The sequence below is a fragment of the Alexandromys fortis genome, unplaced genomic scaffold, assembly GCF_014885135.2.
Source record: "Alexandromys fortis isolate MF-2015 unplaced genomic scaffold, M_Fortis_MF-2015_v1.1 scaffold_0, whole genome shotgun sequence".
NCBI classification, from domain to species: Eukaryota; Metazoa; Chordata; class Mammalia; order Rodentia; family Cricetidae; genus Alexandromys; species Alexandromys fortis.
The window spans coordinates 43,114,714-43,132,186 of record NW_026067949.1 but is presented as its reverse complement, the minus strand read 5'-3'; the positions used below and the strand labels follow the sequence as shown (position 1 = coordinate 43,132,186).

Below are 17,473 nucleotides of genomic sequence, written 5' to 3'. Positions count from 1 at the left end.
AAATTATTTTCAATACATGGTTCCTTACCAAGATGGAATCTGAGCTTGGTCTCTGAGTGAGGTGATCTAGCAGAATTTCATTTATTGGTGGACTTTAGTGTTGATAACCACCATTAACAACATTATCAATTTACCCCAAAGTAGGGCTCTTCTGTACATGACACAATACTTGGGATCAACAGAAAGCACTATTGTTGTTTATAGAACATATAATAATGGGAAAGCTCTAAACTTATTATAATTTTACAAAAGTACACCTAATTATTTTAATGAATGTCTGTGATTATTAGGCATCAATGAATTAATAAGAACTATTTATTTATAAACAATTATTTTCTGAAAGGACTTTATAATATGCTGGGTTAAAATGTTTATCAAAAATGAAAGAATATAGACTGATCTAATTTTATAATATGGGTTAAGTATGATCCCCATAGAAGGAGTATGTAAGGGCTGGATGATTGAGAGAATCCACTGACAGAGTAGAGACTGGTGGCACTTCTTCCTTGACAGAGGTGGAAGAGTACATAGGAAAGACTTAGAGGTGGGTAGATGAATAGCTGCTATTTTTATGTGTGCAACAGAAGAATAAGAACGTTCAAATGCCTAGAACAGAAAATTGATTTTTGTGGTGTATCAAGGGAAAGACTGACTACAGAAAAAAGGGCTTTCTAAAATGAAGCCTTTAGTCAGGACACCGAATTCTTGAAGCAGTGTTCTCTTCATGGGATTCCTAGGGACTGGAGCCAAGAGATTTTGTCATTCAGATAAAGTCGCATCTTTTAATGACAAGTGAAGCTTTAAAATATTCTATGGCTTCTTAGTTGTCAGTTTGTTTGAATGCTGAGAAAAGATTAGTCTGCCTTTCCCTACTGTTCAGTGATGAACTGCCTCACCTTAACCAAAAGTCTGGACCAGTGGTGTGTCCCATGGTTCTTTTCTTTATTTTATATTTATTAGACAAGGTCTCATTATAGAACTCAGGCTGGCTTTGAACTCATAATCTTCCTACCTCAGACTCCTGAATGGTGAAGTTACAGGTATGTACACCACGCTAAAAAAAAAAAAAGCCTGTAGAAGCAGAGTAGACTGCTGTTTTCCAGGGGCGCAGGTGGTTGAGAAATGAGGAGGTATTGCCCTAAGGATGCTAGGATTCAGTGATGCAATATGGCAATCCTGGAGATTCCCCACAGAGTGCTGAGCTTGACCATGCACATACCATGCACCACATACTTAAAGCATGTTCTGAATTCCTAACATGTAACAGAGTGTGAAAGGGGAATGTAGTGACTGTATAGTGAAGAAGTCTGGTGTGAACACCTTAACCAAGTAATCCAGGTTAACACAGCAAACTTGTCATTTAGATGCCACGTATTCTCTAATGCATTATAATGTGAAGGATGAATCAACATTGTTGCATGCTCTCCAATAATTCTAACCACAGCTGAGCTATGTAAAAACAGCAGACGAATGGAAAACCGAGGGGCAAACCGCAGGATACTTACTGTGTCATTGAGGTCATAAGCACCAATGAAAGACAGGGCAGAGTTACAGGGCAGAGGAGACGAAAAACCTAGACACAGAAAGATATGAGCAGCAACAGTGATGCATTTAGAATAGCTCTGGTACATATGTCACAGTAATGTGACCAGGTTACATCAGAGGCGGCTAAAAGTGAGGGAGAGATATATCATTAATACTTAATACCTTACAAGTTTTTAATAAATATGAAATTCTAATATAAAACATTCTCTTTAAAAAGAGACTCCCGTTTGAACAACGACCTGCTTAGAAAACAGGGCTGGTTTTGATCTTGACCATTCTTACAGGTGTAAGATGGAATCTCAGAGTTGTTTGATTTGCATTTCTCTGATGGGTAAGGATGTTGAGCATTTCCTTAAGTGTCTTTCAGCCATTTCAGATTCTTCTGCTGAGAGTTCTCTGTTTAGGTCTGTAATCCATTATTTTATTGGATTATATTTTTCTTTTGATGACCAATTTCTTGAGTTCTTTATATATTTTGGAGATCAGTCTTCTGTCTGATGTGGGGTTGGTGAAGATCTTTTCCCATTCTTTAGGCTGTTGTTTTGTCTTGTAGACCATGTCCTTTGCTTTAAAGAAGCTTTACAGTTTCAGGAGGTCCCATTTATTAATTGTTTCTCTCAGTGTCTGCTTCTGGGGTTATATTTAGGAAGTGGTCTCCTATGCCAATGCATTTAAGTGTACTTCCCACTTTCTCTTCTATGAGGTTCATGGAGAGGATTTGGGGTAAAGGGATCACTCCTGCATTGCTGGTGGGAGTGCAAATGGATACAGCCCCTTTGAATATAAGTATGGTGATTTCTCAGAAAATTAGGAAACAACCTCGCTCAAGACTCAGCAATACCACTTTTGGGTTTATACCAAAAGGATGCTCAGTGTGCCATAAGGACACGTGCTCAACTATGTTCATAGCAGCATTGTTTGTCATAGCCAGAACCTGGAAACAACATAAATGCCCCTTGACCAAAGAATGGATAAGGGAAATGTGTAACACACTGGAGTACCACACAGCAGAAGAAATAACATCTTCAAATTTGCAGACAAATTTACACTCACTTCATATTGAGTGAAGTAACCCAGATCCAGAAAGACAAATATCATATGTACTTACTCATAAGTGGCTTTTAGACATAAAGCAAAGTAAACCAGCCTACAATTCACAATCCCTGAGAACCTAGCCATCAATGAGGACTTTAAAAGAGACACACATGGATCCAATCTACATGTTAAGTAGAAAAAGACAAGATCTCTTGAGTAAATTGGGAGCATGGGGACCATAGTAGAAGGTAGAAGGGTAGGGGAGAGGATGGAAGTAGAGCAGAGGAAAATGTCTAGCTCAATAAAACTAATAAAAAATTTTAACAAAGAAAACAGGGCTGAAATAGAAATTAATTGTTCCCCTGACTGTGATGTCTCTAGCACTATGTTGGGCACAGTATGCTGTCCTGGTAACTGACTGTTCAGTAATTGAGTCCATGAGTGTTTTGTGACACTGGCGACACTGCAGAAAAGGAAATGGAGGCAAAAATCATAAAGAATTGTAGAAGGAGGCTGCTTGTTTGTCCCGGCTGCCCGGCTGTTCAGCACTGAAAAAAAAAAAAACACACAGAAACTGTATTAATTAAATTACTGCTTGACCCATTAGCTCTATCTTCTTATTGGCTAGCTCTTACATATTAATTTAACCTATTTCTATTAATCTGTGTATTGCCTCGTGGCAGTGGATTACCAGCAGAGTTTCGGCATGTTTGACTCTGGCCTGGGCTCCATGGCGTCCCTTTGACTCTGTCCTCTTTCTCTCAGCATTCTGTCCAGTCCTCCCTGCCCACCTAAGTTCTGCCCTATCAACAGACCAAGGCAGTTTCTTTATTCATTTAATAGTAATTACAGCATACTGAGGGGACTCCTACATCAAAGAATAGGAGAATGGATGTTCCCAATGGTAGAGTCGAGTGGGGTGAGGGGATTTTGTTTGATAAGAATAAAAGTTTCAATTTTACAAAATGAAAAGTATCCAAATATAGGCAGTTTTCACAATAATTTGAATGAATTTTCTGCCACTGAATTATACTTTAAAAAGGCAAGATTTTAACTTTTATGTTATGTTTATTTCATCACAATCAAGAAGAGTTGGGGAGAATGAGAGGCTTGAAGCAGTTTGGTGGTGTTGAAGGTTTGAGGCTCACCCTATGGATGCTGGGAGCAAAGAGGATGGAAAAGCTACATGAGCTGTGGTCATCACTGGTGCTCTTGAAAGCCCAGGAACCAGAGACTGAAGATAACTAAAGAAACCGAACGTGCATGAACACAAGTCACTGAAGAAATGGGGTGCTGGCTGGGATGGGTGAATCTTGGTTTACCAGGAACAACATTGTGGAATGTTTGTGCACTGGGTAAAGATGCATTGCTGTGATGGGTGTGGTGAAGGGCTGAGCAGCCAATAGCTAGGCAGGAGAGATGGGCAGAGAGAGGGTGCTGGGAAGAAGGCAGAGTCACCAGCCAGATGGAGAGAAAACAAGAGGGTAAAGGTAACTGAGCCATGTAAAAGAATGTAGATTAAAAATATTGGTTAATTTAAGTTATACGAACTAGTTAGGAACAAGCCTATGCTAAAGGCAAGTTTTCATAATTAATAATAAGTCTCCACATATTTTTTTTGCGAGCTGGTGCCCCCTCTCCAAAATTTGCCTATACAACTTAACATTTTTGAAAAGCAATTTCAACAAAGGTGCCCTCCATGTGGTTCAGAGTATAAGTTAGGCTAATGAACTCAAAGTCTATGGAAGACAAATCTCACTTAATCCAGGAAGAATTCACTTCCCATATGAAGCTTTGGAAACAAAATGGAAGTGAATGCTCCAGGCTGTGGTGAGTTTGCCACACCTGGGCACATTGGGGGTGTTCTTAGACCTGATGGGAAACATGCAGAGGTGATCTTCCAGTAAGAAGGCAAGTGGACCAAGAGACTTCCAGGGAGTATTGTATTTTTATGAATACCGACTAATGCTAGTTTAACTTGAGGCTACTTTGAAGGTTAGGAGATCTTCAAACGAAGAAGCTGTCAGCCTCCCCTGAGACGATCAGAAGAGGCAGAGCCATCAAAACTGGAAGCCAACATTGAAGAAGAAAGTTATCTGATTTTTTTCCCACCCAAACTTGGGTTCCACGACTTCCTTCTCATGGACCTCATCCTGGAAAATAGCAGTAGCCTAATGCCTGAGAATGTTTCTACCTTGAAGATTCTTTGGATTTGATAGTTGAGTAATAACTATTATACCTTAGTGTGGAGAAAAAGGGAATCGCAGCTATATCTGCTAAAATATACTGCTGAAAATGTCAACCACTGCTATATAAGAACACTGGGAGAAAACTCTGCATTTGTTTTTAGATTAATTATAGTCAGTCTGTAATGGAGAGCCAGAAGAGTGATCAAGTGGCTCTGTGTTGCAAGACAAGCTCGCACACATAGTTAGAAGCCTCCCCCCTTTTAGGCAAAAGCCTACTAAATGACAACCCATTGTTCTTTTTTATTGATTTCTACTCAACAGTAATCATCACTATTACTCATGGATTGAGTGGTTTTCTAAGACTAATCAGCTACATAATTGTGAATCTGTCTTTCATGAAGTGGTGAGCAGGCATTGCAAAGAGTCAACTGGAAAGATGTGGTGTGACTGTTTCTTAATGAGTCTTATTTTCCCAAGTCACACGGGGAAATCAATTTAATTATTTCAGTCACAGCACACACATCAAGAGGGCCCTTGATCCATGAGACTTTTTTTCTTTTTATCATTTCTTCCCTAGCCACACAGCTTTGCCCACAGTCTCCAACACACATGGAGTTCATTCCACATCACTGCCTCTGATTCATTTCAGTTTTCTGCTTCTTAATGAAGTCTTTTCTTTCATATTTTACAAGATTACCACGTTGTCTCTCTATGGGATCCTAGTATAATTTATTTCTATATTTCTTACATTTCAAAGATAATCCTAATATAATGTGCTTTTCTTTCTTCATATTTTTAGTCCTTATGAACAGTTTTACTGATAAAGATAATGATAGATGTTATTATTATAGATAATAATGAATGTTAAGGGAAATTGGTTTACTCAAATTCATTTAAAGAACTTTGGGACTATTGAAGGCTGGGTAAGTCTCCACTCTGAAATCCATTGTCTTTTCTTTACTATTGTTAAACTTCTTAAAGTTTTCTTCTTAAAACAATTTTTTTTCATATACTCCTTGGTAATTTCGTACAACATATTTTGATCATCTTTTTTTTTCCAACTCCTCCCAATTCCTCTCTCTCTATCCTAACACTAAACTTCCTGTTCTTCTCTCTTTAAAACACTGTTCGTTTCTCTTTAAAAAACATTGAGTCCAATTTGTGTTGGCTGATGACTCTTGAGAATGGGGTATGCCTTGAAGCATGACTGTTATACCCTGTGTAAAAAAATGCTATTATCTCTCATTCTTAGTCTTTATTAGACACCAAGATATTGTATCTTCCATTTTAAACAGAGTTGCATATTGGAAGAAGAAAAAATTGTCTTTTCCTTTCCTGATTTGGCATGAAAGTGACATGTTTGTGGAGCCCCTGTGAACTGTTTCTGTTTGTCCATGCTTCCCCCGCAGTCCTTGGGACTCCAGAAGCCCATCTTCTAGTTTGATCGAATAGGACATTTCCCAGATGAAATCACTGAAAAGAACTTGGAAACCCCACTTTATCTTGGCATACTGTTTCTCTGTTTCCTAAGAGGTGACCTGCTGCCCAGATGCCTGTGCTGGAACCTAGTGAACCAATCCTTTGAGCTTTCCTTCTGCCTCCCTTGCCTCGCCGTCAGACCCTCACCCACACAGGCTACCCCACTTTGGACCTTGATTCAAATATCACAACCCATGGCTTAAGTCCTGGCCTCTTGTTCATCATGACTGAAGAAATTAGTAGCCAGCAGTGGGGAACTGGTGATGAGCCTGACTGGGTCAATTCATTTCTCTGTACTTCCAGAAGCATGCTTTCGATTCAGTTACTGTTTGGGCCACTTACGTGGCCTGTGTGTGAGTAAACATGGCAGTGGGGGGTTGGAATTCTTATGTCCCTGTGTGATACAACGAAGACACCTTTGTAAGTACCTCCCTTCTCTCTTTCATTTCCTTTTCCATCATTTTCATGGCCTTGGGATTGTAACTCCTTAATCCATGTCTCAGGATCTGGCTCCTGGAGGGCATGGATTGAGACATTCTAGGCTCTAGGAAAATTCTTCAGAGCTAAGTAATTTCTGTTCTTACAGGTTTTCTGGGAAAACAAGCTAAATGTTAACGTTACACTCAGGGCAGTATTTGTAAGTGCAATAGTTAATACATCGTGAAAGACAGCAACAGAAAAGATAGAAAGGGAGTTAATTTACTTTAAGGAGAGCACAAATACTAAATTTCACCCACTTCACAATTTTTTATTTTAAGCCCGGTGTTAATCAGCAGCTCCACCCTGTCATTGTTTCCAGCTTCATGTTAGATATGGCTTCTTTCTGGACGTGGGAACCACTCTTAGTGCACACATTCCAGATTCCGTTTCTCTTTTTGGCAGCAAAGATGCTGCGGGAAAAGTCCTCAAATGCTTCCGAGGTTGCTCCTCATACTGATTTAAACTGTCAACAAACTCTATTAACTGTGCTTTTGGAAGTCTAGAGAAATGATTATAATTCAGTCAATTGTTACTGAATTGCGCTGTCTCATACCTGACCTTATCAACTCTATTTGTGCCATTGACTCAACCAATAGAGTCAGCAATCCCAACTCACATAAATGGTGTGCTGACTCACAGCCAGGAACACAAAGACCCCACACACGAGAAAGACCCCACACTGCTATTAATCAGCCAAGACCTCTGAACTTAGGAGATCTTAAAAACCAAACCAAACCACCAGGAAGAAACAGTGCATGGAGAGTCCCCTACTCAGTTTTGTCTCATTAACTACAAAACACATTGCGAGAATGGTGTGTGTGTGTGTGTGTGTGTGTGTGTGTGTGTGTCTGTGTGTGTATGCACTGCTAGTTTGTTGCTATTGTTTCAAACATTTTCTATACAAGTGAGATTACCATCTAAATGTAGAAATTAGTCAGCATCCCTTTACTGTTTATGAGAGTGAGGATGTAGCTTTCCATAAATTCAAAAGCAGTTGCCATGGTAAAGTTTATATAATTCCTTTGCCCCTCTTCGTTTACACAGATAGCTAAATTTTTGCAGTGACATGGGGGTTAAGTTTGCAGAAAGAACTCTGAAGCTTAGTAAGAATCATAATCACAAATTAGTCAATTAAAATTCAGGTCTAGAATCCAAGTCCTGTTTCATCTGATTGCAAAGCTGTTGTTGTTCTGTGGCTCAATACCATTTTTCTTTAATATAAATGAGTCCCAGGGGCCCGAGAATGAAATAGTCTTCCAGTTTTTAATGGAACATGGAGTGTGGTTCAAATCTTAAAATTGGTCTGATAGAAGACCTTGAATTCAGTAGATAAGTGAGGTCTGCAAGGTATCTAAGAAGTCTTTAATCATTAGAGATAAATGAACATTTTGTGATAATATATTTGTTTTTAAAATACAAAATGTTCTTGGCTTTATACATGGAAATTTCAGCTCAGAGATGAGGCAAATACAACGTACATGACTGTATGGTCACATATGATCATTTTAAATAGTTGATCCAGCTGGGTTATTTCTTACCTCAGCGTTAGCAGTGACTGCGCCTGTGTCATGGGCCTTGTCAGGCTGTCTCCTTTTGAATGCCCGTATTGTTCCTACTGACTTCATTCCCTAGGCTGACTGGTGGGGATAATAATTTAATACATTCTGTAATTTTTAATTTGACGATCTCAAAGTGTATTAACGTAGGTAGGCTTCGGCCAGATCTCTTTCCCCTTTTCATTGAATTTATGAATAAGGTTGATATTGTAAAAACTAATTCCAGAAATAAAAACTCAACTTCTAGTCACACAGAAGCATAGCTGACATTGTATTTTTCTTCTTATTCTGTTTTTACTCTTTTCCGAGGAATTCTATGGTCATGTGCAGTGGAATATTTGATAGGCTCAATAAAAGAATCCAAAAGCAAGAGAATTCTTTAACAGTTAAAGCTTCAGATAGTACATTTTAAAAGGAATAAGTAGATACCTTGATGATTCCCTTCCCACATGAGATACTTTTGAACTTCAGCTTTTTTTCATTCTTTCTAATGGCCAAGTTTCCCAACAGCTGACAGCTGTTTTTGTTTTTTGAGGAAGAGTTTCTCTGTGTAACATTCCTAGCATCCTAGCTGTCCTAGAACTTGTTTTGTAGACCAGACTGGCCTCGACTCACTGAGATGTGCCTGCCTCTGCTCCCGAGTGCTAGGATTTAAGGTGTGTGCCACCACCGAATCAGCTGACCTGAGCTAGTGGGAGCTCACTGACCCCAGACTGACAACTGGGGAACCTGCATAGGACTGAACTAGGTCCTTAATTGATACTTTAAAAGTCATTTATTCCCCCATTAAAAACTGAACCCAAACCTTAGTCTCTATAGGAAATCTTTGCCCCTAAGCAGAGCTGATTTTCTTTTGGGATTCCTTTTATGTTACCTCACGTTGTTAATTGCAAGGCACCTGGATGATCTGTGCACCTCTCGGGCCAGAATATGAGAGCTTTAAGGTTAGCCTTAATACCTTTATCTTTTGGCCTTCAGTGTCTTGCATCAGTACTAAGCACATGTGTGTAAAGGGTACTTGTTGACTAATGGATGGAGCAAGAGTGTTCTTTGCGAAGCAGCCTGCAGTATTTGGTAATTGGCTTTGTGACTCTTTGGCTGATTTCTCAGTCTGTTCTTACAGATCGTAAAGTCCTGTGAAGACCCCAGTCGTCTTAAAATGAAGACAGAAAACCTCATGGGGTCTGTGGTACTTAAAGATCTACTATGTTTTCATCCCAACCACGTCCTCTGAGGAAAAGTTATTATCTTCCATTATAAAGATGGAAGGAGTAAATTCTGATTTGAGAGGAACTGCCTTGGCTCAATTATTAGAATCTGTTTGGGCCAAAAGTGCTTTTTTCTCCCAGAGAAGTTTATGGCCACCAGTTGTTAGCTGGAGATGGGCTGGACGGCAGTAGGAGATTGAGCATATGATGATTTCTCAGAACATTAGGAATCAACCTACCTCAAGACCCAGCAATACCACTTTTGGGCATATACCCAAAGGGGTCACAGTCCTGCCACAAGGACATTTTCCTAACTCTGTTCATAGCAGTATTATTCGTAATAGCCAGAATCTTGAAACAACCTAGATGTCCCTCAACAAAAGAATGGATAAAGAAAATGTGGTACATTTACACAATGGAGTATTACTCAGTGGTAAAGAACAATGACATCTTGAAATCTGCAGGCAAATGGATAGAACTAGGGAAAAAACCATCCAGAGTAAGGAAGCCCAGAAAGATAAATATAGTATGTACTCACTCATAAGTTGATAAAGCAAAGAATAACCAGCCTACAATCCACCACCCCATAGAAGCTAGAACCTTTATCCAGAAACAGATAGAAGCAGACGCAGAGGTCCACAATTAACCACTGCATTGAGCTCCCAGCGCACAATCATAGAGAAAGAGGAGCCATAATATGAACAAAAGGGACAAGACCACTATGAGGAAACCCAGAAAAACAACTTACCAGAGCTGGTGGGAGCTCACTGACTCTAGACTGACAACTGAGGAACCTACATAGGACTGAACCAGGCCCCCTATGTGCAGGTGACAATGGTGTGTCTTGGGCAGTATGTGGAGCCATTGGTAGTGGGATCAGCATCTAACCCTAAATGAACTGACTTTGTGGAGCCCATTCCCTATGGAGAGTTACCTTGCTCAGCCTAGGCATGGGGGAGAGGGACTTGGTCCTACCCCAATGAGGCAACGGAACAGACTTAGCTGATTTCCCAGGGGAGGTCTTACCCTCTCTGAGGAGTAGATGGGGAGTGGGGAGAAGGTAGGGGGAGTGGGAGCAGAGGAGGGAGGGGGAACTGGAATCGGTGCATAAAAATGAAGGCAGGAAGGATGAAAGAAAGAGAAAGAAAAAGAAAGAAAGAAACAAAGGAAGAAAGAAAACAGACTTTGTTTACTGATTCTTTATATGTCATATTTTGTGTTAGGTACTGAGATTACAAAAATGAGTGGTTTTTAATTCCCAAGTTTGAAGAGCCCACAGCAATTGTTTGCTTCTAATTGTTCTAAGTGGGAAGGGAGGAGCCAGTGCAAGATGAAAAGTATAAATAATGGAAGTTTGGTGGTTGTGATTTTTTTAAAAAAGAAATTTCACTTCTTTCTCCTGTTTTTTTTTCTCAACAAACAAAATGTGCTTATAGAAAAGTTAAAAAATAGGAATGCAAGAAATTAGTGAAAAGGTTTCTCAAGTAGCTGAATTAATTTAATTTTCTGTTTATCTACCTTTTGGCTATTTAGATTCTGTTTGCTTATTTGGAAATCCACTAAAAGGTACTATTAATTTTTTAATACCATTTCATGTTTGATTAGCATTTTATTGCATAAAGGTAGATCAAATGTGTTTAATTAATCCTGTATCGCTAGATTCTAGGGTAAGTGGTGTGTGTGTGTGTGTGTGTGTGTGTGTGTGTGTGTGTGTGTGTGTGTGTTGGAGATCTGACTCCATTATTCAACACTCTTTCCCCTGACTGAACCTGGAGTAGGGCTGGCAGCCTAGGTTTTGTGTGGTTTCATTGACCTGAACTCAGTTTCTCATGATGGCATAGCCAGTGCTCAGAACCCCTGAACTATCTTCTGCCTTCTATTTAAGTAACTCTTAATGCTTTTTAACTTAAGTCACACAGAGGCCTTTGTAGGTAGCTTATCCTGTGTTATATCCTGTGTTATTTCCATAGGAGAACTTCCTAGTTTATAAGTACTGGACATGAAGGATTGCACACATTTAGTTACTTTTGTTTTATGCTTTGTGTTAAATTGTCCTCCAGAAAACAAGGGTTAATTTGCCCATCAACAGTGATTTGAGTTTCCACTTCTGTTCAATTTCTCCAACATTTAATTCTTCCTCTTTCTTTAAAGCAATCTTTTCCGATTTGAATAACTGGCAAATGTGACATTATAAAGGCTGTTGGGGGGGATCTTGACATTAAAATTAGCTAGCCATTGTTTCCTGGCACACTGCTATTGTTTTGTGTCATGGCTAATGGGTCAGCTCCTTGGCTGCCTCATCACTACAGAGCATCTTGAGGATCAAGCGTATCTGATCCACCTGGATGTTTCCAAAGCTTCATGATTGTTTGTTGAATTAAATGGAATTGAAGAACATGTTGCCTAGCAACTGTTGTCCAGATGTATAATTTCCAACAACCAATAGGAATGCCTGTTATTTCTGTCAGCTGCATAACAATGAGGCAATTTACTGAGCACTGATTATATGCCAGGACGTATTTGGTGATGTGTATCCTTAACACATACTTCACATACTCAACACTGTCAACAAGGCTTTGAATTAAGGAGCAGCCAATTCCCAAGCCATTTTTTTCTTCCTCTTGTCTCTTCTACTTTTTCCTATTCTCTTTCCTTTACAGCATGGACATTTTAAACATGTATGAACTAGAAAATCTGGCATAATAAACCTTGATTGATCCAACTTCAGGAACTATTAACATGTGACGAATTTGACTTCATTTTTGTCTTTCTTTCCTCATCTTGTACCACAGACCCATAATGTTATTTTAAAATGATGCTCAAGGCAGGGGTAGCTCAGTGATATAGCACTTGCCCAGCAATCCAAAGGCCATGGGTCTGATTGCCAATATCACAAAATAATAATGGTTATGATAATAATAAAATGAATTTTATGTATCTTCTTTAACTAATGACTATTTAAATATATTTATGATATATGAATTCTTAATATAAAGTACAATGTCCCTACTGTATTTTGAAATGTTTGCAATTCTTTGGTCAGATCTAACATCCAGCCCATGCTAATTTCCTGGTGGTCTTATATATGATTTCTCATAGTTGAATCAGGATTGAAACAGGTACAGGCATTCTTTTCTCAGCCATTCTAACAACACCTTTCTTCTTCTCAGAAAAATATAAAATCCCTCTTAGAGATTACTAAATTGAGAGACCTAAAATTCTTAAAGAATCATTATGGGGGTATGGGTTGATGGCAGAGGGCTTGCCGAGAATGCTTGAAACCTAGGTTTAATACCAACAATAAAATTGCTTCGGCAATGGAAGCACACTTGGAAGTTAGCCTCTGGGAAACAACAGGGCACATGGCTGTGGGGATGAAATAAATAGGTCCTCTGCCATGAGTGCTCATCACTTATTTTCTCTGCATCTTCATCCGTGTATTTATCTGGGACCGGGATCCCATCCCTCCACCATGCTTTTGTGACAAACCTCCACTGTGGACTATAGACAAGTCTCCTCCCTAAGGACGTGTTGTTATAGGAAGTTGTCCTAACTTGAAAATTCTGTCTTACACTGAGCTGAACACATGAAGTCCTGCTGCTCCCTGGTCCTTTCCCTGCTGGGAGAGGGCTTCATGCAGCATAAAGCAAGGCTTCCTGTTGTCCAGAGTGGGGCATGACATTTAGAGAGTATTTTATATTAAGCAAAGTTTCAAACTTATTTTCTGGTTCTGTTTCTAATCTGAAGGTCTTGCAACTCTCCATTGTGTGGTGGCCGATGGGAACACAACCAGAACGCCTGAAACCAATGGCTCTCTCTGTGGGGCTCCTGGGGAAAACTGCACAGGTAATGTTGATGCTTCTTAGTTAATCCTGGAAAACCATATCCCTTAGGTTTCATCTTTTTTTTTTAAATAGTATTCATTTTACTAGGTGGTTCTTTGTGCATGTAGTAACATACTAGGTACTGTGTTAAGTAATTTGCATGCAGTAAATTATTCACTACGTGTAAGAGTGAGATAAAAATTAAAAACAATATTCTGTATTTTATGCATTTAAATAATATTGTAAGAGTGAGCTGATATAGTTTTAGACAGAAAAGATGGGGAAATTTCAGGTTACAAAACTCCCCCCAAGGCCACCCCACTGAAGGTCCCAAGCCTGTAAATTGCAACTCTGTGATTTGAGCTCCAGTCTCCCTGATTTTAGTGCTTCCTGTTTAGCCACCATATACTGAGAGTCTTAGCTACTTTTTTTGGTTGCTTGAAAAAAAAATTCTCGATAGAAGCAACTCCAGAAAGGAAGGATTTATTTTGGCCCCCAGTTTGAGGATACACTGTACCATGGCTAGAGCTGTGGTCCTGGGAGCCTGAGGCAGCTGCTCACATCATACTCACAGTCAGAAAGCATTGAGAGGTGGACACTGGGGCTGTCTAGTTTTCTCCTTTATATTTGCACAGGTATAGTAGCTGGACCAAAGCTGCTGTGGACATTCAGGATGGGTATTCCCTCTTTACTTAAATCTCTGTGAAAGCATCCTCATAGACATGCCCAGATGTGTATCTCCTAGATGGTTCTGAGTTCTGTCAAGTCATCCATCAAGATTAACCTTTGCTCCCAGTGTCACCAATGCCTGGAATTCCAGACTCCATTATGTGATACGTGGGCTTAAATGAATTCTTGGTGCCTTCTATCCTTTTCAACTCTGTCTACTCCATACCCTAAAAAAGGGAAGGAGGAAAGGATTTTTACATAATTTATCTTGCAGATGCTTGAATTAATATTCTCCAAGGTGTTAGGCTGGGGTAACAGGCTGTGCACCAGATTTGGTTCTTGGACCACCACTTGCTATTGTTGGCTGATGCAAGTCGTTTTTGGTTCTACACAGATTTTTGTGATCTGGCCCTCACCATGGATTATTTTTAACTTTAGGTGGAAAATTTTTTAAAGTTACAGGACCACTTAAATATTTGGGTGTAGTGGGGAAGCGCCTGGTGCCTTTCCTGAGAGGTTCCCTGAACTGGGAGCATGGTCACTGGGTGTGAGTACTCTTTGACGAGGAACCTAGGAACACTGTCACAGTGAGCACTCTGACCGAGCCAGCGACATGCTGAGCAAGTCTTTCTCATCTGGGTCACCAGCTCTGGCCTGACCTTCCTATTTTATCCCTCAGAGCAGTGGGTGGGCTGCAGGATGTGCATAGGCCACGGAATCCACTGGTGTCTTGGGCCCTGCTTATGGGAGCCTGGTCTTGTTGCCCTTGTTAGGATACCAAGATCAACTTTATGTGACTGATTGCTTTTCTTCAGTAAAGTTTCAAACATAAATGATGAGAGTTTCCACATGATCACTTTGAAAAATTATTCCATGATCTTATGATTGACAAGTTCAAAACTCTTCTTGCCATAATCCTAAAGATATTTTTTCAATTTTATTTTTGTCATAGTGAATATATGAACAGCTCTACTTTTAAAACAAATTTTAAGGTGTATCATATAGTTGTTATTAAAAGAATGATGTTGTACAAAAGATATCTTGAATTTATTTCATTGAGATTAAATAATTTTATGCCTATTATATAGCAACTCCCCATATCATTCTTCCTCAAGAAGCCATGCATCTATTGTCTGTTTCTGTGAATTTTACTAATTTAGATAGCTCAGAGAAGTGGGAACATACAGAATTAATTCATTTTGACTGCCCTGTTTAGTGTAGTATGATGTTCTCCAGGTGAATCCAAGGTGCTGTGTATTCCAGGGTTTTCTTCTTTTACATGGCTGACTATTGCCTCATTGTATATGCTGTATTTTCTTTATATATTCATTTAGCAAAAGACACTTGGGCTATATCAACATTTGATTCTTGTGAAGAATGCTACAATGAACATGGAGCGCACATATCACTTTGATTTCCTGATTTCAGCTCTCTAGAATTAATATCCCAGAGTGGGGTATCCTGTGTCATATGGTTGCTCTAGTTTAGTTTTGGTTGAAGAACATCCACTCTTTCCCATAGCAGCCTGGGAGAGTAAATATTCACCCACATGTTATAAGGTTCTAAATTCACCACATAATTTTTTGTCTTCCTCTCTCTCTGATTCTGGCAAGAATGAAACAGTCTTTTACCCTGGCTTTGATGTGTATTTCTCTGATGATCCATGGAATTAAGCAGGTGTGTATGTGTGTGTGTATGTGTGTGTGTTGGCCATTTATAAGTCTCCTTTAGGAAAATACTTATTTAATTCTATAGTCCCATTTCAAAGTTTAGATTATTAAATATTAGTAACTATTAGATTAAAGCATTTCTTGTATATTTTAGATATCAACAACTTATTATACTATAGTTTGAAAATGTTTTCTCCTATCCTATAGGTGCCTTTGACTCTGCTGATTCCTTTGCTGGTGCTTTCATTTTGACGTTTGTTGTCTACACTTTTGGTGTCATCTTCATCAAAAAGTTTCTCTTATGATATCTTATACAAGTGTTAAAGTTTCGTGTCTTAATATTTAAATCTCAAATCCATTTTGAGTATACTATTGTGAATAGTGTGAGAAAGGAGTCAATTTTTCTTCTTTTTTATATGATATTCATTTTCAAACTTCATTTATTTATTTTATTATTTGAGATTATAATACAATTCCATCATTTTTCTCTTTTTTCTTTCTCTGACCTTTCCCATGTATATTCCTTTATCTCCTTAAAATTCATGGCTTCTTTTTCCTTAATTGTTGCTACATGTATATGTATATTATATATGTAGATTACACCTTCTGTTGCTGCTTGAGGAAAGTTGATTATATGTTGGTTAGATATGTTCAGTATGTAATAATCAAGCCACTGTCTCCTTATTGATGTTCTGCCCTAATGCATCTATTGTAAAGGTGAGATATTGAGCCCTTCTACTATTACAGCTGTTTCTATCTATGTGACAGTTCCCTGAGTGGCCCTGGACAAGCCTAGATTCTTTTTCTTGCTTTTAGTTCCTAGCAATGACTGTAGAGTATTCTAGGGGTCAACATCAGGAAGTATTGGCCAGAGAAACTTGGAGTCTGTTCCTGTCCTTCTTGGAATGCAATATGTTTGAGCCTATGGCATCTCACTTATTAAGGGTAGAGACTCAGGCAGGCATTGCCTCATCACTACTCATCTGCAATGCTGTGTGGCCCATATACAGGTCAGAGTCCATTCTGCATGTACAGCTTTTATGAGCCCCAAACAATGCACTTGCCACTAATCTCAGTAATTTGCCATCTCCTGTTGCCTGTCTGTGAGTAGCAAAGATCTTTCATTAATTCACAAGAGTGTCCTGTCTGCTGGACTCCATATGTGGTAAGAATCATTTTGCCTTTCAGATCTGCCAATATTTGCTTATATTTCTAGTGTTCTTGCGTTGGGTGTATGTATATTTATAGTTGGGAACTGAAAACCTTATCAAGCAATAATGCTTATCTTTGATATTTGGTGTCTGCTGGCAGATTTTGAGCTAAAGCTTCTTAGGTCTAATCTATGCACAACCGCATAGATTATAGATACTGATGTCCTTTGTTTAACATTGGTGTGGGCGCGCTGCATCCCCTCACTTTTGGCATGTGCATTTCCCTAAGTGTAACTCCCATACTCAGTGAATGCACAGGTAAATCTCACCACTTAGGATTGAGGAGTTCTTCTCACTCATGTCTTAAGTAATTACTGGTAGGGACAAAAATCATACATTTTATTTTAGTTTTTATTTTCTAACCCATGGTTGTTTTATTCTCTTTTTTCTCTCTTCCTGTCTGCTTTATACTTTATTGATTATTTTACTAGTATATTTTGATTTTTCCTCTCTATGAGTGTTTTATCTGCAATTGGCAGGAATCTTACATAAAAATAATTAGAGGATGCAATGAACTAATAAGGTAAATAAAAGAATAATTATTTAAAATTTGTAACAACTCAACTTTGGTCACATACAAGACCTTTTTATTTACATTTTAATTCAT

General features: G+C 38.9%; 1 protein-coding gene across 1 annotated transcript in view; it reads left to right on the top strand.

Annotated features, from left to right (window-relative positions):
- Btc (betacellulin) overlaps positions 1 to 17,473 on the top strand; it is a 42,005-nt gene that overhangs the window by 8,230 nt on the left and 16,302 nt on the right. Inside the window, exon 2 of the mRNA XM_050150046.1 lies at positions 13,240 to 13,338. Within this exon, the coding sequence (XP_050006003.1) occupies positions 13,240 to 13,338 (99 nt within the window). The remainder of the gene's footprint in view (positions 1 to 13,239; positions 13,339 to 17,473) is intronic.